A 24,233-nucleotide genomic window follows, 5' to 3' on the forward strand; every position below is an offset into this window, starting at 1 on the left:
TACAAAATTAATGCACTTAGATGTAGGCATTATGCATGAAATCAATCTCTTTTCATGTTTGTATGTTATAGTGTGTTGATTATATTATATTGATATATTGATTGAATTCTATAGGTATCATAACATACCATCATCATATCTATAAAATACAATTAACATATTCATAAAAATAAAATTAACATAGTAAATTTCTTGTTATGAACAATTAAAATATGGATTTCGTTATTATTCTAAAAAAATAGGAATACGATCTATTTGATACATGTACTTTTTGTAAAAAATAATTTAAATCGAGAGAATTGTGTAAAATTTTATTCTTTTTTAAAAATTCGGAGAAAGAAAGTGGCTAATCTTTAAATCTACATGGGTGAATTAATTGATTCGTTTTAAGGATAAATAATAAATTCCATTATCCGCAACATACCCTTATAATACTCTGAATGGGCTGGCAGCGGAAGCGTGCATGGAATGAATCACATAATTCTGATCTATTTAGCAGATTATTTAGACAAAATCTATTCGCGTAATTATCACATGTATCATGCTCATAACTTGAATTCAAACATGCTTTAGCGCAATTAACACCTAAAACATACTTACTGCGGAGTTAGCCAATTTACCTCGTTGATTCTCCAAAGAATCGAAGATGGCTAGCGTCTTCTCCACGTGAAGATCTTGAGTACTAAACCACGGATCTTATGACTGGTTCCCGGACAGTAAACTGATATCAGTGTTGGCTGATCTCACCAGAATACTAGGACTTGAATAAAGAAGACGGAAACTGCTCACGGAGGGAGCTGAAAATCGTCCCTCAGCTTAAAGGAGAGGGGGACGAAATTTTGATAGAAAATAATGTGTATTTTCTGTCTCCTTTATTCTCATATTTATATTAAGTCACATATTGGACCCAATTAGGGATCTATGGAAGAATTTGGATATGACCTGTCCCAATTAACTTCTTACTAATTAAATTGAACCCACAATTTAATATAAGCTTATATTGGAATATTACGAGCAGTCACTACAAAAGTAATATTGCACTGCCCATCCAAATATGAAATTACAAGTATTCCGGGTTTTTCCATTTGTTTGTCATTTATTTCTCATGCTTAAGATAGAAACGTCCATTAATTAATTAATGTCTACTATGGACTTAATTAATTAACATATTATTAACTCCAAGAGTGGACTTAGCAAGAAACGCTTATTTATTATTCATAGAGTAATCAAACTCCAACTAGCTAGGTTTCGAATAATAAAACATTGTTTCGAGCTCCTCTTGTGGACGTTATCACACGAGACTCACCTCGCACACGATTCAATACAATAGCAATCCTAGCACCGCTAAATATTAATCACCACTACCCAATATACCATGATTCTTGGGTTGTGAAAAACCCGCACCATTTGGTAAGTCAAAGTAGTGCATAATCAATACTGTATGCTCAATGCTAACGTACATTGATTAATAAATTAATTATCAAGACCTTGTCTTTGAGTAGATAACATAAAGACTCGTCTTGCTGTTAGATCCAATTCAGTGCTATACCACACCAACGTCATCTTATTTCTGTAAGACTTAGAAATATGCGGACTGACATTGCAACCTTTCACGATAGGTAGTCTAGGCTATCTAGGTTATGAAATTCTTATTTTTCTTTGTTTAAAACTGACCGTGTTACCTTAAAGTGGACGACGCCCACAACCGGTCTACTAAAACAAAGACTTAGACTTTGGTACGTTGCTCATACATTTAAATATGCAATGAACATCCATTAAATGTAAAACATAACAACATTATGACAAAATTAATCTGTTGCATCCATTGGAAAATAGAATATAGAGTTTTACAGTATTCAATCACTCGAAAGGTGATTTCTAGTGTACAAACTCTAACATACTCATCCCATTTTTTTATTATTTAGATTGAATTTTCGGACAAATCTTGGTAAATCCAATTCTGAATATACTGAAAGAAGTATTTTTTAGTTAACATTCAGTTTAAAACTGCGTTAAAAACTCTGAATATAATGATAGAAGTATTTTTTTAGTTAACATTTAGATTAAAACCGCATTAAAAGTTAAAACATGCTAAGACGCATATTTAGCGAGAGCGCATTGCAATTGGCCAAGACACGACGAGAGTGTGTCCGAATTTAGCATATTTAGCGAGAGCGCATTGTGATTGGCCAAGATACGAGAGTGCGTCTGAATAGCTGTTGGTGAGACTTGAGTCAACGACTCTCTCTCTTGCAGCAACGCTGTGAGCCGCAATTACGTACTACTCATTATAAAAAATGTCTATATAAGTGGCGGAAATATTTCGCCAGTGGTACTGGCAGAATAGGACGGATAATCCGCTGGAAATTATAGTGGCGGAATTCCCACGGATCAGTGGCGTATTTTAATTTGCACACACTTGTGGCGGATTAATTCCACCACTTAAATCATTTTTTAATAAAATATATAAATATCATAAAAATTAAAAAATAGTGGTGGATTTTCCGCTAATGTTTACGAAATTGGAATAAAATTAGGGCTCAATCAGAATTTACGCTTTTCATTCAATTCACCAATAGCACGAATTCTTCCCACCGTCCACCCCAGCTCCGTCGCCGCCGTTCGCCATTCCAGCTCCGCCGCCGCTCCATCTCTGTCGCCGCAGTTTGCCGCTCCAGCTCCGTCGCTGCCGTTCGCCGCTCCAGCTTTAGGGTTTATGCCCGCTGTACTCGATCCACGCTAACAAAGCTCACTACCTTTGTTTATCATTTATTATTTGAATAATAGTACCAGCGGTCGCTCATTCACTGATTTCATATTCGCGGAAAAGAAATGGTGAGCAAATTTATCCAATTCTTCATGGTTTGTTTATTTATTTCCCGATCTCCTCTCTTTTATTGTTGTAAGGGTTTTTTTAGTTTTCTATTTGAATTTTGTTGAATGGATTAAGGTTGTACAGTTCCTGTTCATTGTGCATTCGATTTAGTTAGTTGAAGCTTGTGTAGCAGCTAATTCGAGTGTTTTCCCAACCTTCTTCTCATTTTCGTCACTATTATTTCGGTGTGGAATATGATTTTATTGGGGATAGGGTTGTTGAGTTCACAGGGGAAACCAGCTTAGTTAACGTTGTGAAATTAGTATATAATAAATTGCTTTGCTTCGAGTTTATAATGGCTGATCAGAAGTCTAAAATGTGTAGCTTCTAATGCTTTAGTCTCAGTAATGATGAATTGAGCTTTATAAGTGTGCTTAAAATAATCAATAAAGTTTTGCATCACCTGATAGAACCAGCCTCATTTCCTTGCTGTGAGAAGACATTTGTTTTCAAGGATGATGTGTGTGTGTGTGTGTGTGTGTGTGTGTGTGTTTATAGTAGTTTGAGACATCTATGTAGATACTATGTTTATGATATGAAAAGTCAAGTGTGAATAAGGGAATATATGTTGTGAGGCTCTTTTACTTTGTCTTTCATCTCTCATTTTGGATTCTGTACTTTATTTATTCTGTACTTCATTTTGGATTCTGTTTTGTTGTTTGACTTGGAAGATTGAAGAGAATATGTGTTGCCAGAGAAAGCAACACGCTTCCAAGAATGGTTTGCTGGAGAAGCTTACTGATGCACTGTTGTGTACAATAGAAAATACATTAATTGATAAGCAATGACATATCTAGTCTGATCATAAGCATAAGAAAAGGAAGATGATAATGGCCTTTCTATGTAAACTTTGAAAACTCGATCCGTTCTTTCCCTTTAGACAGCTCTGTAAACACTGTCTAAACATGCTTATTTGTGTTTACTAGATAAGAAAGTGATTAATCTTTTCATCCTCCGTGTGCTTGTTTGTAGGAAGCAGTGCATCTACTGCACCAAATATTTGTGAGACTTCTTGATCATTGTGGCATAGAAGAAGAGTTTGGGAGATTAGCTTCTTGAATCAGGGAAGAATTGTTTGTGCTTGGTTAACCCAAATACAAATAGAAAAGCAAAACCATTGTATAATTGCATTGGCATGCTATTTGATTCCACCTGTACCGATCTAATCAGGTGGAAGATTCATTAAGAAAAGAAGTTTTAGAAACAGGTCTCAGTCTTGTTTTAAATCTTAAAACTTTCTTGGAAGGCTGGTATATGTGGGGGTTGTTCAATGGAGATATAAGATTTTCCAATTTTCATAAACTTAGAACCTTAGAAAGTGCAGGTGTCATAATTTGTTTTAAATAATAGATATGGTTTGCTTTAAGTCTAACTGAAGATGCTAGTTTTATTTTGGTCCTTATCACAATTTCCTACTGACCTTTCTTCTGTGCTTAATTTGACAATGAACTTCTGTTTTGTATGAATAATAATCTCGTTCTGATACTTATGCATTGGCCCCTCCATTTCCTTTGCAGGTTGTATCTGCTCTTTCAGTAGAAGCAGCATCTCTTAAGACAATGTGAGGTAAGCATGTTACTTGATTTTCATCTCAGCCATCATTGCATCTATTGTTCCCTTGGTTTCTCCAAATCTTATTTTTATATACAGGCTTTCTAGGTTTCACATATAGAAGTGGATGGATGTATACATACTTTGTTTTTCTGTAGTTATATTGGTATGTTTCATGGTCTAAGTTTTTTTTGTCAGTAGTTATATTGGCATGTAATCCATCTTGTTTCCTTATTAATTGCAAGAGTTTGAAGGACAGAAAATCCTAGTTGATAAGGCGCAGCATTGCTCATTTGACCTAGGTGGAAAGAGTGGTGCTTGGTGACATCTTCTTGAAGAAACATCTTATATGAAGTTAAAATTAATGATGTTAAGGTGTTATTTTAGTTTCTTTTTCTAAGTAATGTGCTATAATTTTTTTAAGGTTTACTTCATCCAGCAATCTTTGATGGAACCCTAAAGTAATCCATTAAAAGTCCATTACTTTTTTTCTCTTTTTACCAATGTTGTCAAAGCAGTATAGCGGTTCATGGCGGTTCGCCCGAAAAATGCCACAGGGATATAGCGTATCGGTATGGCGGGATATAGCGGTCATTAATTAAATATATAAAATAATATTTATATATTCATATATAATTCAAAAAATTAGAAAATAATAAAAATATAACATTAAAAACTCTAAAAACATGTAATAAAGCATAAAATAGAAAACAATTATATAAAAGTCTAGCAATTAAAGTCTTTAGTTCAAGTGTTCAACAAAACATAAAACCTTGATAAGCTCAATAGACATCAATCATCAAGCTCAACATAGTCTTCTAGCTCATCATCATCACTATCATCGGCATCCATTTCATCTTCATCCTCCATTGCTTCATCCTCTTGATCTCCACTTACACTATCCTCAAATTCTTCCTCTTCCGATTCTTCATCTACAAGCGCAAGCCTTTTCCTTTTCCCTTTCCCTTTTCTAGGTATGATAGGTTCTTTTTTCTTAGAAACTCTAAGACAACTTGAACTAGATGTAGAAGATTCTTTCCTGTAGGTGGCGGCGGCGGCGGCGCGAGGGTGGCGGCGTCAAGTGGCTGGGCGGTGGCTGAGTCACTGAGTGGGGATGATTGTGAATAGGAGGGGCTGTAGGGTGCAGATTGTGAATAGGAGGGGTTGTATGGCTGGGCGGTGGCTGAGTCACTGAGTGGTGCTGGCGGGTGCTGGCTAGGCTGCAACAGGCGGCGGCGGCGGCCCGACAGTGGCGGCAGCGCGACGGTGGGTGGCAGATTGTGGAAGGACTGAAGGAGTAGAGATGAAAAGCGGCAGATTGGGGTTGTGGAATTAGGGTTTAGAATTATTGGGGTTAGAATTATTGGGGTGGGCTGATTGGGCCTATGCAAAATTAAATTAAAAAATAAAAAGCCCAATAAAAGTAAAAATTAGCACCAAAAAGTCAAAATTGGGCTAAAATACCGCTATTGCGGGATATGGTAGCGCTATGGCGCCACGACCGCCACGGGTATGGCGGCCGCCACAGAAAAATGCTATGTATCGGTGTGGCGATAGCGTTTTCATTAAAAACTGATATGCTATAGCGCAATATCCCCGCTATAGCCGCTATTTGACAACATTGCTTTTTACTTTATATGTTTGGATCCTTATATTCTAATTAGGTTAATTTCTTCAATTTTAGGTTGTATATTTCTTACACATGCCCCTATGCTCATTGCCCAGAGAACAAGGTCCACACATTTGAGTTATTTTAGATTTGAAGATAGTTGAAACTAGTTGATTTCAAGTTATTTTTAGATTTTTGTTTGCATTTCCCTGTGTAGGTGCCATCACTAGAACACAACAATGAAGGTAAAGGGGAAAGTCTTGACTTGATTCGATATATTGATCAAAACTTCAAAGGCCCTTCGCTTTTTCCTAATGTAAGATCATCTACTATGTTCATATCACATATTTGATGTTTGCCTTACTACTGCGCGGCTGAAGCAGATAAGTCGTTTGGACGCAACATATCCGATGCTCATTACAAAGCTTGTTGTATGCTGGGATCAACATCAGTGGTACTAATTGGGAGGTTATCCCAGTTTAGGTATCTTTCCTCAGTTAATCTTGTTTCATAAAATACACACAAACACATTGCCCTTAATAGAGATACTAATGTTGCTTGATTCTTGCAGTGGGGGTTTCAAGTTGGTCCGAGTGTTGGGATTAAAGCCGGAGACCACATCTGGTGCGCAAGATACCTGCTTGAGGTACACCATTGTTTATAGTAAATTTCTTTGATTAAAGACACACTTTGATTCGGTACGAGTTTTAAGAAATTATTTAAAGAAAATGAGTAAAAAAAGTTAGTGTAATGTGGGACCTTATTAATTTGAGTAATAGGAGTAAAATGTGAGTGTAATGAGTTAGTGAAGCACGGGCCCACTTGCTAAAAGTGGAAAAAAAAGGTAAATGTGTATTTCAACTGCGGACACCCCAAAATGACAAAATTGTCAGATTTTGGCAGAGGGTGGGAGTAAAATTTTAGTAATACTCTCTTCGTCAACAAAATAGGTCCTATTTTATCATTTTTAGATATCCATGATTTAAAATTTAATTTATTTTTTTAATATTTTGGGTAATGCAGTTAATTTTTTCAGTAGTATTTCCTTTTTCTTGGAGTACATATTTCTACTATGATATTGATCTTTTGAATTGTGAATGAGTGGGGTCTTTTATCAATTCAAACAATTTGTACTAACCATCAATTTACCGATGGCTTCCTTAACAGGGCTGCATAAGATATAGGAGTATGATCGTAGTACAAATAGAAATATATAAAGAATTACGCATCCTAAAGCCGAGTTACCGACACCATAAACTTGTCTAACGCCAGCACCGCCGATCCACCCTCCCTCACCGCAGCCCCCGCTGCGACTTTAAAGTCTGCCACCCTGCGCCTGATCTCCTTCCCCCTCCTTGACTCCATCAGCTCCCGAACTCTCTCCTCCAGCTCTGCTGCCGTCACGAACCCCTCCGGCCCCAGCTCCACAGCCAGCGCCACCTTCATCTCCTCCACCATGAAAATCCGGTTCATCTTCTGCTCCGCATACAGCGGCCAGCATATCATCGGCACTCCGAACCACACCGCCTCCAGCATCGAGCTCTGCCCGCAGTGCGTCACAAATCCCCCCACTGACCTGTGCCTTAGCACCTCCATCTGCGGCGCCCATGACTTCAACACCAGCCATCTCCCTTTATATTATCGTAAATATTGATCAATAACTTTGCATCTACTTATTTTAATTAACGAAAAAAAATTTAAAAAAAATGCATCACATCCTGTACTCTAAAGGAAACCCTCCGGCAGCACCGCCTCCAGATCTGGATTCCGCACCGCCCAAATAAATTCGTACCCGGAATTCTCCAATCCAACCGCCATTTCCCTCAATTGCGCCACTGAAAAATCGCCTCTCCGCCCAAAACAGAGTAGAACCACGCTCTTACTCGGCAGCAAATCGAGCCATCGCAGGCATTCGGCAGCGGCATTTTTCTCAACAGAATCCACATTGATCAACGGCCCCATCGTGTAAACAGGAGGAGTCTGCAAATTCGGAGTGCACAGATTGTTCTCCAATGCTTCTAGCGCTCTCAGCTCGAGCGCGTATAAAGTGTTGATGATCACTCCGGCTGATTTCTGAATGTTGATTGTCGTGTCTATCATGTGTTTGTAACTAAGACTGAGGAAAACTCATCACATCGGGGAGATTCGTCGTCGAAATCACTGGGCAGCCGGGGATCTCAACGGCGTTGCCAAATTCCCCGGCGGTAATCTTGTGAACGGTCGGCCAGTAGAGCAGAGCGCAGAGGCCGAACGCGCCGGTGGTGTTGCAGAAGTAGGTCGGAATGCTGAGGCTCTCACCGACTTCGAATGCGTAGGAGCAGAAAAAGTCGAGGATGATCGCTCTGATGTTTGATTTTCCTGCGATTTCTGCTAGGGCTTGTCGAAAATTAGGGTTGTTGAGGCGAGGGGCTTCGAAGAAGAGCTCGAGGGGGTTGTAAGTGGTTTTTGGCGGGAGAGAGGGGTCGGGGAGGCGTTGGAAGGTGAGGGAAGGTGCGGCGGGGGGAAGAGGAGGACGACGGAGATGGAAGGGTAGTGTTTGGCAATGAAGAGAGCGAGGCATGTGAGGGAATTGAGGTGTTCCGGCGTGGAATAGAGCACGATTGCTTCTTCCATCTCTCTTTGCATTCTACCTTCGTTTTCTGTATATTCATTGATTGCAATTTGTGTCACTGTGTTTTCATGAACACAAAATCATAAAGTATCACGTTGCACATTCCCAGAATAGTATGATATCCAACTACGTCTTCAAGCTAGTTATTGCACGATTTTTCATTTTTCTTGCAATTTTTTAACTTCATACTATTATACTCTATCTAATAAAGATAATGCATTATGGTTCAACGATTATCAATTTTTTAACTTCATACTATTATACCTCTTGTATACCTTAATCAGTTTCAATTACTCCATAAACATTTGTAATATGCAACTGCCCGAAAACTGTTGAGAAAAAAATTCCGAAATGAATCTGGTAAGATATGTGTTGGTGGGAATTCATTTGTAGCAAGTAGCAACTTCTTCAACCATCAAGCTAGCAAGCTCATGTGTTGTCAATATTACATTTAAAACACATAACATTATAAGTGAAACATTCTTGTGATACCATATCTGGTTTGTTGCTACAGTCTTTGAAAATGACTTATTTCTAACTTAAAAAACTTTTCTTTCTATTTGCCAGTTAAGTATAATTTGTTATCCTTTCGAATAAGTCTTTTGATAGAAAATATATCCAATTTAGTTATCTTTGTGGGAACACAAGTAATTCATACCAACATTTTGTTTCAAGTGAAAAAATTTACTTTAACAGGATATATTTATTTTTACTTTTTGCACTCACAACTTCGACTGTTCTATATTTTCTTGCATTCTCTAACAAAATAATCAAACATAACTAATAAAAATCTTTGAATCATGTTATCCGATAGGTGCAAAGAGCCAGACCATAATTGGTTGGGTCGCCTTAGGAGAATGATTGTTTATACAAAATATTGTACATAGTCAGAATAATAAAAATGCATGTCGATTTATCCATGATGAACAAAGTACTAGTAGTATAATTTTATTAGACATTTTAGCATAAAAACTAATTTTACCTTTAACGGTGCCATAAATTTTCTCTAATTTATACGTACTCTTATTTTTTGCCAAAAGGTAGTACTATCAGTTTCGGTGGCTCTATTGTCCACCTAGACTCCTCGGGACAACAATATACGCTTTTCTTTTCTTTTCTTTTCTTTGTCTTTTCTTCACCATAAATACTACCGAATACAAGTCGTGTTCCCAAAAAAATTCAATCACTCCTCGTAGATGTTTTGCACAAAATGAAAACTGACTTCCAAAAAAAAATTACAAGCAAAAGCGAAGGAGCAGCATTTTAGAACATAATCAGAAGCAAATGGCTGATTCATAGGGAACAATATACTATATGAAATTATGAATACATGAATCTAGGACCAAACCTAGAATTATATCTGCCAACAAAGAATATAGTACTTCCTCCGTCCCTCCATAAGCGAGCTATTTGGCACAAAATTTAAGGAATTGATATTTAAAGAGTTAAAGTAGGGAGAGTAAAGTATGAGAAAGGGAAAAGTAGAGTAGTGAAAAGAATAAAGTAGTGGGAAAATAAAATAAGAGATGATTTTTTGCTTCAAATGGAAATGGCTCACTTATGGGGGGACATCTCAAAAAGGAAAGTGAGTCGCTTATGGTGGGCCGAAGGGAGTATCGGGATTTCTTGCACAGCATAGCATCAAGTTCAGTTCCCGCAAGCACATAGCAACAGAATCAAACTCATCAGCTATCGAGAGTTGAGGTGATAAGCTACCATATCATCAACCGAGGCCTCGCACATACTGATCAACAGTTTTGTTGAATAGCTCACTTCTGCACAAATAGGATAATGCATATCAAATTAGTACTATCAACTAATTAACAGCAGCTTGCAAATTATAACGAGTTAAAGAAGCATGGAAACCAGGTGTAAAATCTCTCGACCGAGCTCAAGTATAGATGTTAGGCTTAGCAACTCTTTTCGCCATTTCCATGACAAGCTATAAATATACTTATAACACATAATTCTGTAATTATAAGACTAAGAATGTAAACGATGAGAATTCTAATTGATTCCAAATGCTTACAAATTACAATAGTTATTCATGGCAAATTGATAGTTATAAAACATATACTACATGCTAGTACCTTTTTTATAACATAAGCTATGGTTAGTAGCACATTATGACATGAATATGATATGATAATTAATGTCATAAGCTTGAAAATCCATCCTTATTTCCTAAACCAAAGTAAGCCTTGAATGAAAGTAGAAACAAATTAGACAAAGCTTAATATCCTCTGTATAGAGATCAAGTCTGAACTGAAATTTGAAAATCATACTCGAGGAGAACTTGCTACATTTTGGAAAGCTGTAAGATGCTAAATAGTTGTGGGAACAGTTTCATATCGGCTCGAGTTGAAAACTGAAGCAGGTAGCAGCCCAAAAAAATTTGATAGCAGAATTTCTTTCTTGGCATTACCATCAAGTAAAAAGAATTAAAGAACAGAGAGCAGGAAGTACAGTGACCACTTATAAACTAGAGAAATTTTCCATACATGATTTATTCACATTTTCATGTTGTGGTGAAAAAGGCTGCTTAATTCATACTATTACAATGTTCTTCAATTTTCATCACAAAATACAAACAAACTCTCACTGGTTCAGAATCATTTGTGACATAAAGCACAGTTAGTCTGAAAATACACTATGCTAGTTTTACAAGACAACAGTGTAAGTAAACTGATCCTAATATATAAAATTCTTTTAATATGAATCATGAATTATAACAGCAAGAAGACAAGAAAACACCATATTTTCCTTATTCAAACTCTACGATTACAGATTGACTTGACTAAGAACTTTTGTAGTCAGAAGAAGCATAATTTACTGCTCAATGATGTCTAGAAACGTCCTGCAGTTTTTGGATCACTGCCAGAGTGCATCTAAAGAGTAACCACCAGAATGGTGAAGTGGTAATTCGATATAGGTATAATTAGAAAGTTAGTACTCCACAATTCATCGTCAAGTTTTATGAGATATCGCACGCTGAAAATTAACACTCACCTTATGGGAGTTCCTGGAGAATATAATGGATTCTTGACAACATACTCAACATACAAATTATAAATGTACTTCAGGGAGTCCCTCAGATCACCTGTTCTTGGGTGAGTGACTAGAATTATCTGCATAAAAACCAGATTATTTCAATAACACCATGACAATTTACAATTGTGGATTTGAAGGCAAGAGTAATTATGAAAAATGGCAAACAAACTTGTAAAAATCTGTATCCACAAAAACCTGTTTCATTTTTTCAAAACATAAAAGGAGTTCCAGGTTTAGATTAAGGAGTGAAATTGCAAAGTTCAATGGCATGCAGTGAGAGTATTACTTTTAACAAACCACAGACAATCTAATCTCCAAAACCAATTACTCTCCGGGCAGATCAAACTCATAGTTATAGTCTCTTTAGTTAATTAGATTTAGAGGTTATTGCCATGTATACCGACGTACTTTTGTAGTACTATATTTCTCTATCCAAAGCCAGATCCTAGTCCGTCCTAGTGATGATTGCTCGAATTTTACTGAAACATACCGGTAAGCGGATTAGGAACTTACTATCATTCCATCCACATCATTGAACCTTCCAGTTTCCCTCACTCAGAAAAATAAATAGGATTACAAACCCTTCGGTACACAGCAGCAGTTCAAAGAAATTACACATCTTATACTAGCAACTCTACATCAAAGCAACTAGTAGTACATTTTACTACTTCGAATTAAGTAGTAAGTACTCAATGATTCAAGAAGAAAATATACTAGCTACTAATGGGGCGTCATTGTAAAACTTATCATACTAGCTACTAATGGGGCGTCATTGTAAAACTTATCATACAAGAATTAGCGCAATCATATAAAGTAGTAGTACCTTAATCCCAGAAGGAGTCTCCATAAAACTGAGTTTATATGTATTGGTTCGGAAGCTGTGGAAGGAACAACCTTGCCCCGGTAGCTGAGGTACCCCAAGATTCCCCTTTTCAGCACTGCCTCCAACAAACACAAAATCACAAATCGACTTGAGAGGAAGAATCAGATTTGAATACAACAACAGAAGCCATAATCAAAAGAGCCAATTTTAAGAGAAGAGAAGAGAATCAATTTATCGAATACCTGGTGGGATCCATTTTTGCGGTCAAGGATTTGAGGGAGAAGAGGAGTCCGAACATGAGCTTGTGATCTTGTTGCGAGCTGAGAGTCTTGAGAGGTCGATTCCATTCTTTGTAGAGCAGGCACACTCCATTTCTGTTGAAGACGTACATCATGTGGCCACTGTTGCCGGAGGCAGTCGGCACCGGAGGAGATGGACTGATTTCTGATGGAGTACGTACTAAACAAGCCCATCAGCCTAAAGCCCAAGAAAGAGTATCAGTTCGGCATGACTAAAGAGTATCAGTCCGGCATGACTAAAGAGTTCAGTTCGGCACAACCAAAGAGTTCGGCCCCAGCCTACAGCTCGGTAAAAGCCAACCAATCAAACTCTGCTCTCAGGTCGGCATCAAGCTCTACTCTCAGATCGGCAAAAGCTGCTCGGCAATAATTCAGCAGTTCGGTCTCAGTATTCGACCGAACTGGGAGATAGCGGACTCATGCATGACCTCCACGACATCCACGACATAATTACTGATGATGTAAGCCACTGCCTAGTTAGTGGCCACGCAGGATCTCATGACCTCCACGACATCCACGACATAATTACTGATGATGTAAGCCACTGCCTAGTTAGTGGCCACGCAGGATCTCATGACCTCCATGACCTCCACGACTTAGGGTGGTGATGCAAGCCACAATCTCAGTTCAATATATAAATAGAACTTAGATCTGACAGAGGAGGACTCTCACTCTTTCGTTCTCTAGAGACAGAATAGATTATATAGCAAGTGTGTATTGTAAGCTGTAATCCCAGATCAAGCAATACAACTCTGCCCTCTTTTCTTCCCGTGGACGTAGATTTACTTCAGTAAATCGAACCACGTAAATTCATTGTGTCGCGATCTTTATTCTCTACCAACATTTACAAACATCAGAAATTCGCGGCTTCATCACTGGCGCCGTCTGTGGGAAACAGAGAACCAAATCTGTGATAAAGCGAATTTTTGACCCTTTTTCCACCACAAAAAAAAAAAATGCATGCCAGATCACATAATTCCCGTGCCTCCGTCCGTGATGACCATGAGGAAGCTAATCCAGCAGCCCATAGGCCTGGAAAGCAGCCTCGTGAGAAGTCTGTCTCCAGTTCTCACGGTGAAGGAACAAGCCGCTCAAAAGGTCCACACACCGAGTCTTCCCAGCAGCCTGATTTGAATGAGGCTGTCAAGCTGTTCTTGGCTGAGAAGCAAGAGGAGTTTTTAGCCTTCCTGCAAAAGAGCCAACAGCCGAAGACGAAAACGGTAGATTCTCCTTCCTCATCCAGACATGAAAGTCACTACCGCAGTAGTGCCGTGTCCTCCAGGAAGAAGAATCCTCAACCCCGACATGTTCCTGTTTCTCCTCGGCACCGGAATCACAGGAGAACTCCTTCTCCTCCGTACCGAAGAGATGTCGGGTTCGCCATGTACGGAGCATTAAAGACTCCGTTCTCGGACGATATCATCCGAACTCCTTTGCCGCGGAACTACCGGACACCGTCAATGACTTATGACGGGCTAGTGGATCCTCATGACTTCTTGGGATGCTATCAATATAATATGGCGAACCAGGGTCTCAATGAGGTCCATATGTGCAAGCTGTTCCCCGAGCTGCTCATCGGGAACGCCAGAAGGTGGTTCGACAGCCTTCCTCAAGACAGCATTCGATCCTACCGAGATCTAATGGATGCTTTCCATAGGAGGTTCTTTCAGAAAGCGGAAGCCCGAATTACCTCGGCTCAGCTGCTTTCTATACGTCAAGGTCGCGACGAAAAGATCAGCGACTTCCTGACGAGATTCCATAAGGAATGCCTACAAGTAGATAATCTCAATGATCTACTTGTCATTTCGGCATTCCAAAATGGAATCCTGCCCGGAGCTCTCTACAGAAAGCTCGTGGAGTGCGGCCCGCAAACAGCTCAAGAAATGTGGGACATTGCGGACCAGTTTTCCCGTGCGGATGAGGCAGACCGTCGAAAACGGTCTTTAGACAGCTCATCCCAAGAAGAGAAAAAGAAGCCGGATCAAAGCGGCCAGGTGCTTCCTCGCCGAACTCCTTTTGAAAGAATTCAAAGGGCACCGGTACAAGGCAGATTGGGGCCACGGCTCAATCCTGAGAAGCCGCCCGCTCAGTTCGTACCATTAAACAAGTCTAGGACGGAAATTTTCGAACTACATTCCGATATGTTCGAAAAACCAAAGCGGATGACGAAATCAGCCGCGCGGCGACCTCAGGATCAATATTGCTCCTTCCATCAAGCCCACGGACATGATACCGAGGAGTGCCGAAATTTGGCTGCAGGTATTGATGTTCTTGTGAAAACAGGAACGTTAAAAAAATACCAAAGCAAGCAGCCGAAAAAGAACAAAAAGCAGAGAGGTGCGAACTGCAATCCTCAGGATCCGAAAAGGCATGAAGATCCCGAAGACGACGACGAGCCGCAATATGATGGAGTAATCCAGACTATTGATGCTCTCCCTGCCGGGAAGACTAAGTCGTCCCTAAAAGCAGAACGCAGAGGTTCCAATCAAGAGGAGCCGACACATAAAAGGCTGAAGAAAGACGAAGTGATTACATTTTCAGATGCCGATCCCGTCCCAGCCATCTCTCCTCACCAAGACGCTATTGTCATTCAAGCCGGAGTGGCAAACAAACTGATCCACAGAGTATTTGTGGATACAGGAGCGTCAGTCAGCGTTCTTTTTAAAGAATGTTTTGATAAAATGGAAGTGGATCCAGCTCGGCTCAGTCCGGCTCCACTTCCTCTGAAAAGTTTCGCCCAGGAGGACACCCGCCCTGAAGGTATTATCAGCCTTCCGATCACGGTGGGGAAAGCGCCTACAAGCTCCAATACGATGATCGAGTTCTTTGTGGTAAGAGCTCGGTCCCCGTACAACATCATCCTGGGGAGAGACTGGCTCAACACAGTTCGGGCCGTTTGCTCTACTTATCACCTCACCATCAAGATCCCCACTAAAGGTGGGATAGCGGTCATCCGAGGTGATCAAAAGAGAGCAAAAGAATGTCTGCAGATTGCGCTTAAAAGTGCCGAGCAATCAGTTCGGCACCATCAAGCATAGCAATCACAGCAACCGGAGTCACAGGCAAGCGAGATGACCGAAGTCACTTCAGAGCCGAACTCAATGACCGTTCGGTTATGCGAAGACGATCCATCCAGAACGGTCAAGATCGGCTTCGCAGGAACGCCTCTACTCCGAGAAAAGACCATTCAGCTCCTCAAGGAGTACAAAGATGTCTTTGCATGGTCTTTGTTGGACATGACCGGAGTGCCCCCCGAGGTAATCACTCATCGGTTAAATATTGATCCTTCAATCCGGCCAGTAAAACAGACGCAAAGACTCTTTGCGGCAGAAAGAAGCCAAGTCATTCATGACGAAGTCCGCCAATTACTAAAAGCGGATGTACTATTCGAGGTGAAATATCCTTCTTGGGTGGCCAATCCTGTGATGATCAAGAAAAAAGGAGGAGGATGGCGGATGTGCATAGATTTTACCGATCTAAACAAGCACTGTCCTAAAGATTGCTATCCCCTTCCGAATATAGATAAAAAAGTAGAAGCTTTGATCGGCTTCGAAATTTTCTGTTTTCTTGATTTATACAAAGGATATCACCAAGTGTTGATGGATGAGAGTGACGCTCCGAAAACAGCTTTCATTACCGATTTCGGCATTTTCGCTTATAAAAAGATGCCATTCGGTTTAAAGAATGCCGGAGCCACTTATCAAAGGATGGTAGACAAGCTTTTTCGGCACCTAATCGGAAAACAGGTTGAAGTGTATGTCGACGACATAGTTGTCAAAAGCAAAAGCACTTCGGAGTACGAAGACAACCTCAAATCCACTCTCGACGTGCTCCGAAAAGCCAACCTCAAACTCAACCCCCAAAAATGTACCTTTTTGGTAGATTCGGGAAAATTTCTGGGTTGTTGGGTTTCAAAGGACGGACTCAAGGCAAACCCTTCAAAAGTTCAAGTTATTCAGAACATGGCGATGCCGAAGTCCATACACGATGTGCAAAGACTAACTGGATGTCTAGCCGCATTGAATAGATTCCTTTCCCAAGCAGCCGAAAAGCAACTGCCGTTCTTCAAAGTGTTAAAAAAGGCACCAAAGTTTGAGTGGGGAGCCGAGCAGAAAAAGGCTTTTGACGAGCTCAAAAGTTATTTAGCCGAGCTTCCTATTCTCTCTGCTCCAACAGATGCCGAAGTGATTTTCTTATACTTAGCGGCATCCGATCAAACCATTAGTGCGGTGCTTGTACGAGAAGAAGGCCTAAAGCAGTTTCCCATCTACTTTACAAGCCGAGCATTAAGAGGTCCAGAAACAAGGTATCAACCTCTGGAAAAAATTGCTCTGGCATTAGTGAATGCAGCAAGGAGACTGCGGCCATACTTCTATGCTCACAAGGTATGCGTCTTAACCGATCTGCCTCTTCGGCAAGTTTTGACCAAGCCAGAAGCATCAGGCAGAATCGCCAAATGGGCCATAGAGATGGGAGAACACTCAATCGAGTACCTACCTCGGAAAGCCATCAAGGGACAAGCCTTGGCAGATTTTCTTGCAGAGGCCAAGTTCGATCAAGCAATCCCTGTCATCGCCGAACAGAAAAATTCTGCCAATGCCGAACTAGCACAGCCCTTGGAATCCGAAGAAGAGCCGCCGGACTGCTGGAGCGGATTCGTAGATGGAGCTTCGAATAAAACGGGAAGTGGAGCTGGTATTCTGCTTATCGCTCCCGATGGACACGAGGTAACCTATTCACTTCGGTTCTCATTCCCAACCACTAATAACGAAGCCGAATACGAAGCCCTCCTTGCCGGACTCCAGCTAGCGCAAAGTCTATGTATCAAGTCTCTCAAAATCCATTGTGATTCACAAATCATAGTGAATCACATGTTGGGTACAAGTGAAGCCCGTGATGAGAGGATGAGGAAATATTTAGACAAAGCGCAAAGCATTAGCCGAAGTTTCTCTTATTTTCGGATAGTCCGCATTCCCAGAGCAGGAAACAGCCGAGCAGATACTTTAAGTAAGTTAGCCGCATGTCCAAGCTCAAAGGTGGAGGAATTGATGCATCGAAGCATTGACGAAGCTGAGGTGCATTCAGTAACCAGCTCACCGAACTGGATGACGCCGATCTTACAGTATCTAGATCAAGGACAATTGCCCGAGGATAAGAGAGAAGCTCGGAAGATCACGTGCCGAGCACTTCGGTACGAACTTCATGAAGGAGTCCTCTTTAGAAAGTCTTACCTCCAGCCGTTATTGCGGTGCGTAGGACCAGAAGAGACGGACTACATCCTCAGAGAAGTTCATGAAGGATCGTGCGGTAGCCACATCGGAGCTAGAGTTTTAGCTAAAAAAGTTCTAAGATGGGGATATTATTGGCCAACCTTGGTACAAGAAGCAGTGCAGCTCGTCAAGACCTGCCCGAAGTGCCAAATCCATGCAAATATCCCAAGGATGCCGCAGACCGATCTATCCACTATGCAGAGCCCTTGGCCTTTTATGCAATGGGGCATAGACATAGTGGGACCACTTCCTCAAGCTCCTCGGCAAATGAAATTCCTAATCGTTGCCGTGGACTACTTTACGAAGTGGGTGGAAGCTGAACCATTAGCTACGATAACGAGCTCGAAGGCATTGGATTTCGTCTGGAAGAACATAGTGTGCCGATTTGGCATACCCCACATCCTCATCTCGGATAACGGGACTCAGTTCACCGACAAGACGTTCAAGAATTGGTGCCAAGAGCTGAATATTCAACAGCGGTTCACTTCGGTCTCTCATCCACAAGCAAACGGACAAACGGAGGTAACAAATCGTATCCTGGTGAAAGGGTTAAAAGCTCGGTTAGAACAAGCCAAAGGACAATGGGTAGAAAATCTCCCTCAAGTCATATGGTCCTACCGAACTACACCCACAACCTCCAACGGTGAAACTCCGTACAGTCTTGTGTACGGCACTGAAGCCGTGATTCCGGTGGAGATCGGCATACCCAGTCCCCGAACTCTAAATTTCTCGGCAGAAATGAACGACGATGGACTGAGAGCCGAGCTAGATCTTGCCGAAGAAAGAAGAGAATTGGCATGCATAAAAGCAGCCACGTACAAGGAGCAAGTAGCCCGGTATTACAACCAAAGGGTGAAGAAGCTGCAATTTCAAGTGGGAGATCTCGTCTTGAGAAACAACGAAGTAAGCCGAGCAGAAAAGCTGGGCAAGCTCGAACCCACATGGGAAGGTCCTTATCGGGTGTCAGAAGTCCTCGGCAAAGGGTCTTACAAATTGGCTCACATGTCAGGAGAACAGGTACCCCGAACATGGCACATTTCCAACCTCAAAAAGTTCCATTTGTAAGAGACAGACCGGTCAGTCAGTCTTAAGTCCTGTTCGGTCAATGTGCTTTCTTTGGTTTGCTTGGTCTTTGTTTGTCTATGTGCGTTTTGTCTATGTGCGTTGTGTCTGTCTATGTGCGTGTCGTCTCTTACAAATGTTACTGAAGTATCTTGTTCTTCGAAGGCTGATCCCCTTCTTAGAACATATACAAGCCAACGATTGTGAGTCAAAGCTTCTACAGAAGATACAAGACCACAATTCAGCTTAAACAAGCAGTTCGTCTGAAACGAGCTGCAACAAGCCAACGATTGTGAAGTCCAAGCTTCTAAAGAGGATACAAGACCACAATTCGGCTTAAAAATCAAGCACTTCGTCTGAAACGAACTGCAACAAAAGTCCGATTCACGCGATAAAACTTGCCTGAATTAGGACAAGGGAAAGTCCGATCCACGCGATAAAACTCGCCGAATTAGGACAAGGGAAAGTCCGATCCCCAAATTAGGACAACGGAAAGTTCGATCCGAGCGATAAAACTCGCCAAATTAGGACGCAAACCAAGTCCGGTCAAAGAAGAGTTCACTTCATCAGACCGAGGACAAACATCAACATACCCCGTACCTTTATCCAGAATGCCGAAGTGATTCACTTCGCTTTTCGGGGGGGGTAGTGATGGAGTACGTACTAAACAAGCCCATCAGCCTAAAGCCCAAGAAAGAGTATCAGTTCGGCATGACTAAAGAGTATCAGTCCGGCATGACTAAAGAGTTCAGTTCGGCACAACCAAAGAGTTCGGCCCCAGCCTACAGCTCGGTAAAAGCCAACCAATCAAACTCTGCTCTCAGGTCGGCATCAAGCTCTACTCTCAGATCGGCAAAAGCTGCTCGGCAATAATTCAGCAGTTCGGTCTCAGTATTCGACCGAACTGGGAGATAGCGGACTCATGCATGACCTCCACGACATCCACGACATAATTACTGATGATGTAAGCCACTGCCTAGTTAGTGGCCACGCAGGATCTCATGACCTCCACGACATCCACGACATAATTACTGATGATGTAAGCCACTGCCTAGTTAGTGGCCACGCAGGATCTCATGACCTCCATGACCTCCACGACTTAGGGTGGTGATGCAAGCCACAATCTCAGTTCAATATATAAATAGAACTTAGATCTGACAGAGGAGGACTCTCACTCTTTCGTTCTCTAGAGACAGAATAGATTATATAGCAAGTGTGTATTGTAAGCTGTAATCCCAGATCAAGCAATACAACTCTGCCCTCTTTTCTTCCCGTGGACGTAGATTTACTTCAGTAAATCGAACCACGTAAATTCATTGTGTCGCGATCTTTATTCTCTACCAACATTTACAAACATCAGAAATTCGCGGCTTCATCAATTTCTGTGCCGCCGAAGAACTGCATTTTCTTTGGAGATCCAACTAATACGATCCTTCTTTTCTTTTATTCGATTGTTGTCTTAATTTTATTTTATTACTGCTATAAATTTTTTTGAAAATATACTCTTGGTCCCATAAAAATTAGTATGTTTATTTGAGATGATAAAAATACGTGTATTTGAGATGATACTAAAATTAATCCACAATAAATAATATAAGAGAAGAGAGTAAAATGATATTACCTTCGTCTCACAATACGAGTCACATTTTGTAATTTCAGTTTGTCCCAATAAGAGTCATATTTCACTTTTACCATAAATGGTACGTAGGTTTCACTTTCCGCTAACTCACTTCACTTACATTTTATTATAAAACCAATATAAGGCCTCATATTCCACTAATTTTTCCAACCCACTATTTTTTACATTTATTAAAACTCGTGTCACCACCAAATGTGACTCATATTATGGGACGAAGGAAGTAGTAAAAGGTGTGTTAGTGAATAATGAGACTCACATTAGGATTTAATGAGTTGTAGAACCATAGTACAGTATAAATTGTAAATAGATTGATTAATAATGTGCATTGGTAATGAGTTGAGGACAACTTTCCATAAATGAAATAGTCATATTTTTATGATATGGACGGAATAGAAAGTGCTAAGTGCACAAATTATTATGCGACGAAAAGAATACTATTATCTCTTATTTTACTTTCTCTCTATTTTAACTATTTATTATAATAATTTTTTTCAAAATAAGTGTAAAAAAAAGAAATGTCATATTTTTAAAGACAATTTCACTCATGGTCTAAAGCTTCTGAGCTTTCGTTTTAAAAAGCTGCATACTTTCATTCATGTTATACATATATGATATGATGACATTTACATTAGAATTGACTGAATTGCCTAATAGTCCATGATCTTATCGAAAAATGTACCAATAAGTCCTAAAAAATTTTATAGCCTTTTTGGTTCCTAAAAATCTCATTTTTGGTACCTGTCGGTCTTTTATACCCCTCTTCATTCGAAAAATCCCCTAAATGCTATGGAGGGCATTTTTTGTCTTTGGAAATCACAGTTTTTGTACATCTTCAGTCTTTCAACTTTTTTGGGCATATATAAAAGCACCTTTTCGGACAGAAAAAATTTACATTTCTGGTACTAATTGATTTTATATTCTCTTTTGAATATAATTCACTTAAATTTTTTCAATAATTACTTGAATAACGTGTAGATTGAGCTTTATATAATAAAAAGTTACTTTAGTTTATTTTAATATTTTTATTATAAGTTGCAAGAGTTCGCTTTAATTTACGTTGGATATAATTCAGTTAAATTTTAGTTATTATACTTAAAAATATTTTTTCGTTATACTATATTTAATTAACGTAATTAAAATATTTATATTTTACTTAAGTAGAGTAACATTTAAATATTTAAGTAATATTTTTTAAGTAAAAAATTACTATCATTAACTGTAATATTTTTTCCTTCTCAAATTTTAAAAATTTAATAATTTTTGAAGTGAAAAAAATTCCAATTGCAAAAAGAATTTTCTATAATTCACTTTAATACTTTTATTAAAAAAAGTTACTAGTATTAGATTTAAATTTTTTCTTCATTTAGACTGAGTTTTATAATGAATACTTAAAATTTAATTTTAAAAATAAATAAAATATAATTAAATTATTTTAAGGCTGTATTTATTTTTAAACACATAGTGACAATACACTATTTTAAGTAAAAATAAAAAAAATTGTACTATACTAGTATTTAAGGTCTAAAATGCCCTCAAACATTAAAAATTTATATTTTTGGTACCTAGGGTTACTTTAGTCTTATCGTACTAAAAATACCAGGTATAAAAAATTTTTGATGACCATTGATACATTTTTCGACAAAATCGGGGACTATTAGGTTACATCCCTCTTAAAATAAACAAACCTAGATGAACTAATAATCCAAATATGCACCTATACATTTTAATATTCAGATATAAAATTAGCAATTTCAAACGTTATATACGATCAACTACAACCCCATGTCTCCTCATTATGATACTCAACTAAAATGCCTGGTTCTGTAGTTTATAAAGAAAAATGTGAGCGAATAAAAGAGGAACAAAATCGATTTATTAACCATATAAATACAGCAAACGACGGCTCAACTGCACCCAGCCAGTAGACTAAACCGATAGTCCAAATATAAAAAGAACAGCAAAATTTAATGAAAGGAGTCAAGTTAAAAACAGCTACAACTAATCAAAATGTAAGTTTTGTTCAGAGCAAAGAGAATAATATATGGACTACTTCACAACAAATGCAACTTCGACAAATAATCAATATTAGAAAATATAATGTAGAGAATAAAAGATTATTGCAGAAAGTAAAAGGTGGAGAGAACTTTAAAGACTACATTGTGAATGACTTGAATTAATTCTCTCAATGGTTACACAATCTTTTATAGACTCTAATTTTAGCTATACATAGAAAATATATTCTAATTCCATAAATATCTTCTTGGTTTAATTTTCTATAATCTTTAATTGATTTCCTTCATTATTCTTGTCATGACTCCATCTCTTGTCTTCTTATTCTCCAATTAATTGATTTCCTTATTCCAACACTCCCCCTCAAGTTGAGTATCGAGTTTTTCGACACTTAACTTACACGGTCTTTAGTTTGATAAATAATTTATACTCGTATTTAAGAGTTCATCAATTTCCATTGATAGTTTATGCTCGTATCATAGAGCTTCTTCAATTCATTATAGATAATTTATACTCGTATCAAAGAGTTATTGAAAGTTTAGACTCGTTTCAATGAGCTATTCATTCATCATTGAAAGTTTAGACTCGTTTCAAGGAGTTCTTCAATTTTCTGTTGACAGTTTTAACTCGTGTCAAGGAGCCAATCTAGATAGTTTTAACTCATATCAAGGAGCCATCTTAGATAGTTTTAGCTCGTATCCAAGAGCCATCAGACAGTTTTGACTCATGCCGATGAGCTAATTCAGACAGTTTTGACTCATATCGAGGAAATAATCTAGAACGTTTTTGCTCGTATCTAGGAGTCATCTTAAGACCATTCTCGGTCCATTCTAGCTCAAACTATGAGCCCATTATTTTCATTACATTTTTTTTCCTTCTTGAGCCTAATAACCATTGGGCCCAAATTTACTTCTCTAAAAATGAAGACGTGAAACCATCAGTCTCCTTTATGTTTCTTCATGGGTCTTTTCCCGACGACATCCCATTCCCACCAACTCTTCACAGCAGCTGTGTGGCGACACTATCTCTCTCTCCCTCGCCGCGCAGACGTTGGCTGCTCCGCCTTCGTCCTCAGCAAGTTTCTTCTTGATTCGGAGATTGAATCGTTTGGCAGTGGTTATATCTCCCCTCAGCCAAACGCTTCATCCATTATAACGTGAGTTGACAGCCTCTCACGGCTGCCACCTCTTCGGCAGTAGATTCTCCTTTCTCGGTTGCTTCTTCTTCTCTGGACCATTTCTGCCTAAAGCTATCTTCTCTTCTCTGGCATAGGCGTTGCTCCAATCATCTCGAATAATTATTCGGTTGGGGCTAACCTCTCCCCCTCGGCCGGATAATTCTTCGGCTGCTTTGTCTTCTTACCTGAATGCCCTGCTGTTGGTCATGACAAGCTTCTCACGGGCCATTCTGGCGGTACTTTCTCAGGCCAGATC

The 24,233-nt window shown here is 39.4% G+C and overlaps 1 protein-coding gene, 1 long non-coding RNA gene and 1 pseudogene across 13 annotated transcripts; 1 reads left to right on the plus strand and 2 right to left on the minus strand.

Annotated features, from left to right (window-relative positions):
- Nucleotides 1-2,519: 2,519 nt before the first annotated feature.
- On the plus strand, nucleotides 2,520-7,339 carry LOC121794669. Of its 12 annotated transcripts, XR_006049337.1 has the most exons (10): nucleotides 2,520-2,835; nucleotides 3,848-4,082; nucleotides 4,393-4,441; nucleotides 4,526-4,592; nucleotides 4,672-4,801; nucleotides 6,111-6,159; nucleotides 6,253-6,351; nucleotides 6,419-6,518; nucleotides 6,607-6,681; nucleotides 7,203-7,339. It is a non-coding gene; the product is annotated as an uncharacterized LOC121794669 (long non-coding RNA). The 12 variants fall into 12 exon arrangements; XR_006049330.1 differs by having other exon boundaries at nucleotides 2,521-2,835; nucleotides 3,848-4,441; nucleotides 4,681-4,801; XR_006049327.1 differs by having other exon boundaries at nucleotides 2,522-2,835; nucleotides 3,848-4,441.
- Nucleotides 7,266-8,869, minus strand: LOC121794668 (annotated as a pseudogene).
- A 941-nt stretch (nucleotides 8,870-9,810) lies between these two features.
- LOC121793831 (trafficking protein particle complex subunit 1-like) lies at nucleotides 9,811-12,982 on the minus strand. Its single transcript, XM_042191867.1, has 4 exons — nucleotides 12,763-12,982; nucleotides 12,521-12,635; nucleotides 11,656-11,774; nucleotides 9,811-10,421 (listed from the first exon to the last, which is right to left on the minus strand). Exons 1-4 carry the CDS (start codon nucleotides 12,912-12,914, stop codon nucleotides 10,370-10,372), a joined length of 438 nt encoding a protein of 145 aa, XP_042047801.1. The 5' UTR covers nucleotides 12,915-12,982; the 3' UTR covers nucleotides 9,811-10,369.
- Between the last annotated feature and the right edge of the window lie 11,251 nt (nucleotides 12,983-24,233).

This window comes from Salvia splendens, chromosome 3 (assembly GCF_004379255.2).
Source record: "Salvia splendens isolate huo1 chromosome 3, SspV2, whole genome shotgun sequence".
Classification (NCBI taxonomy): domain Eukaryota; kingdom Viridiplantae; phylum Streptophyta; class Magnoliopsida; order Lamiales; family Lamiaceae; genus Salvia; species Salvia splendens.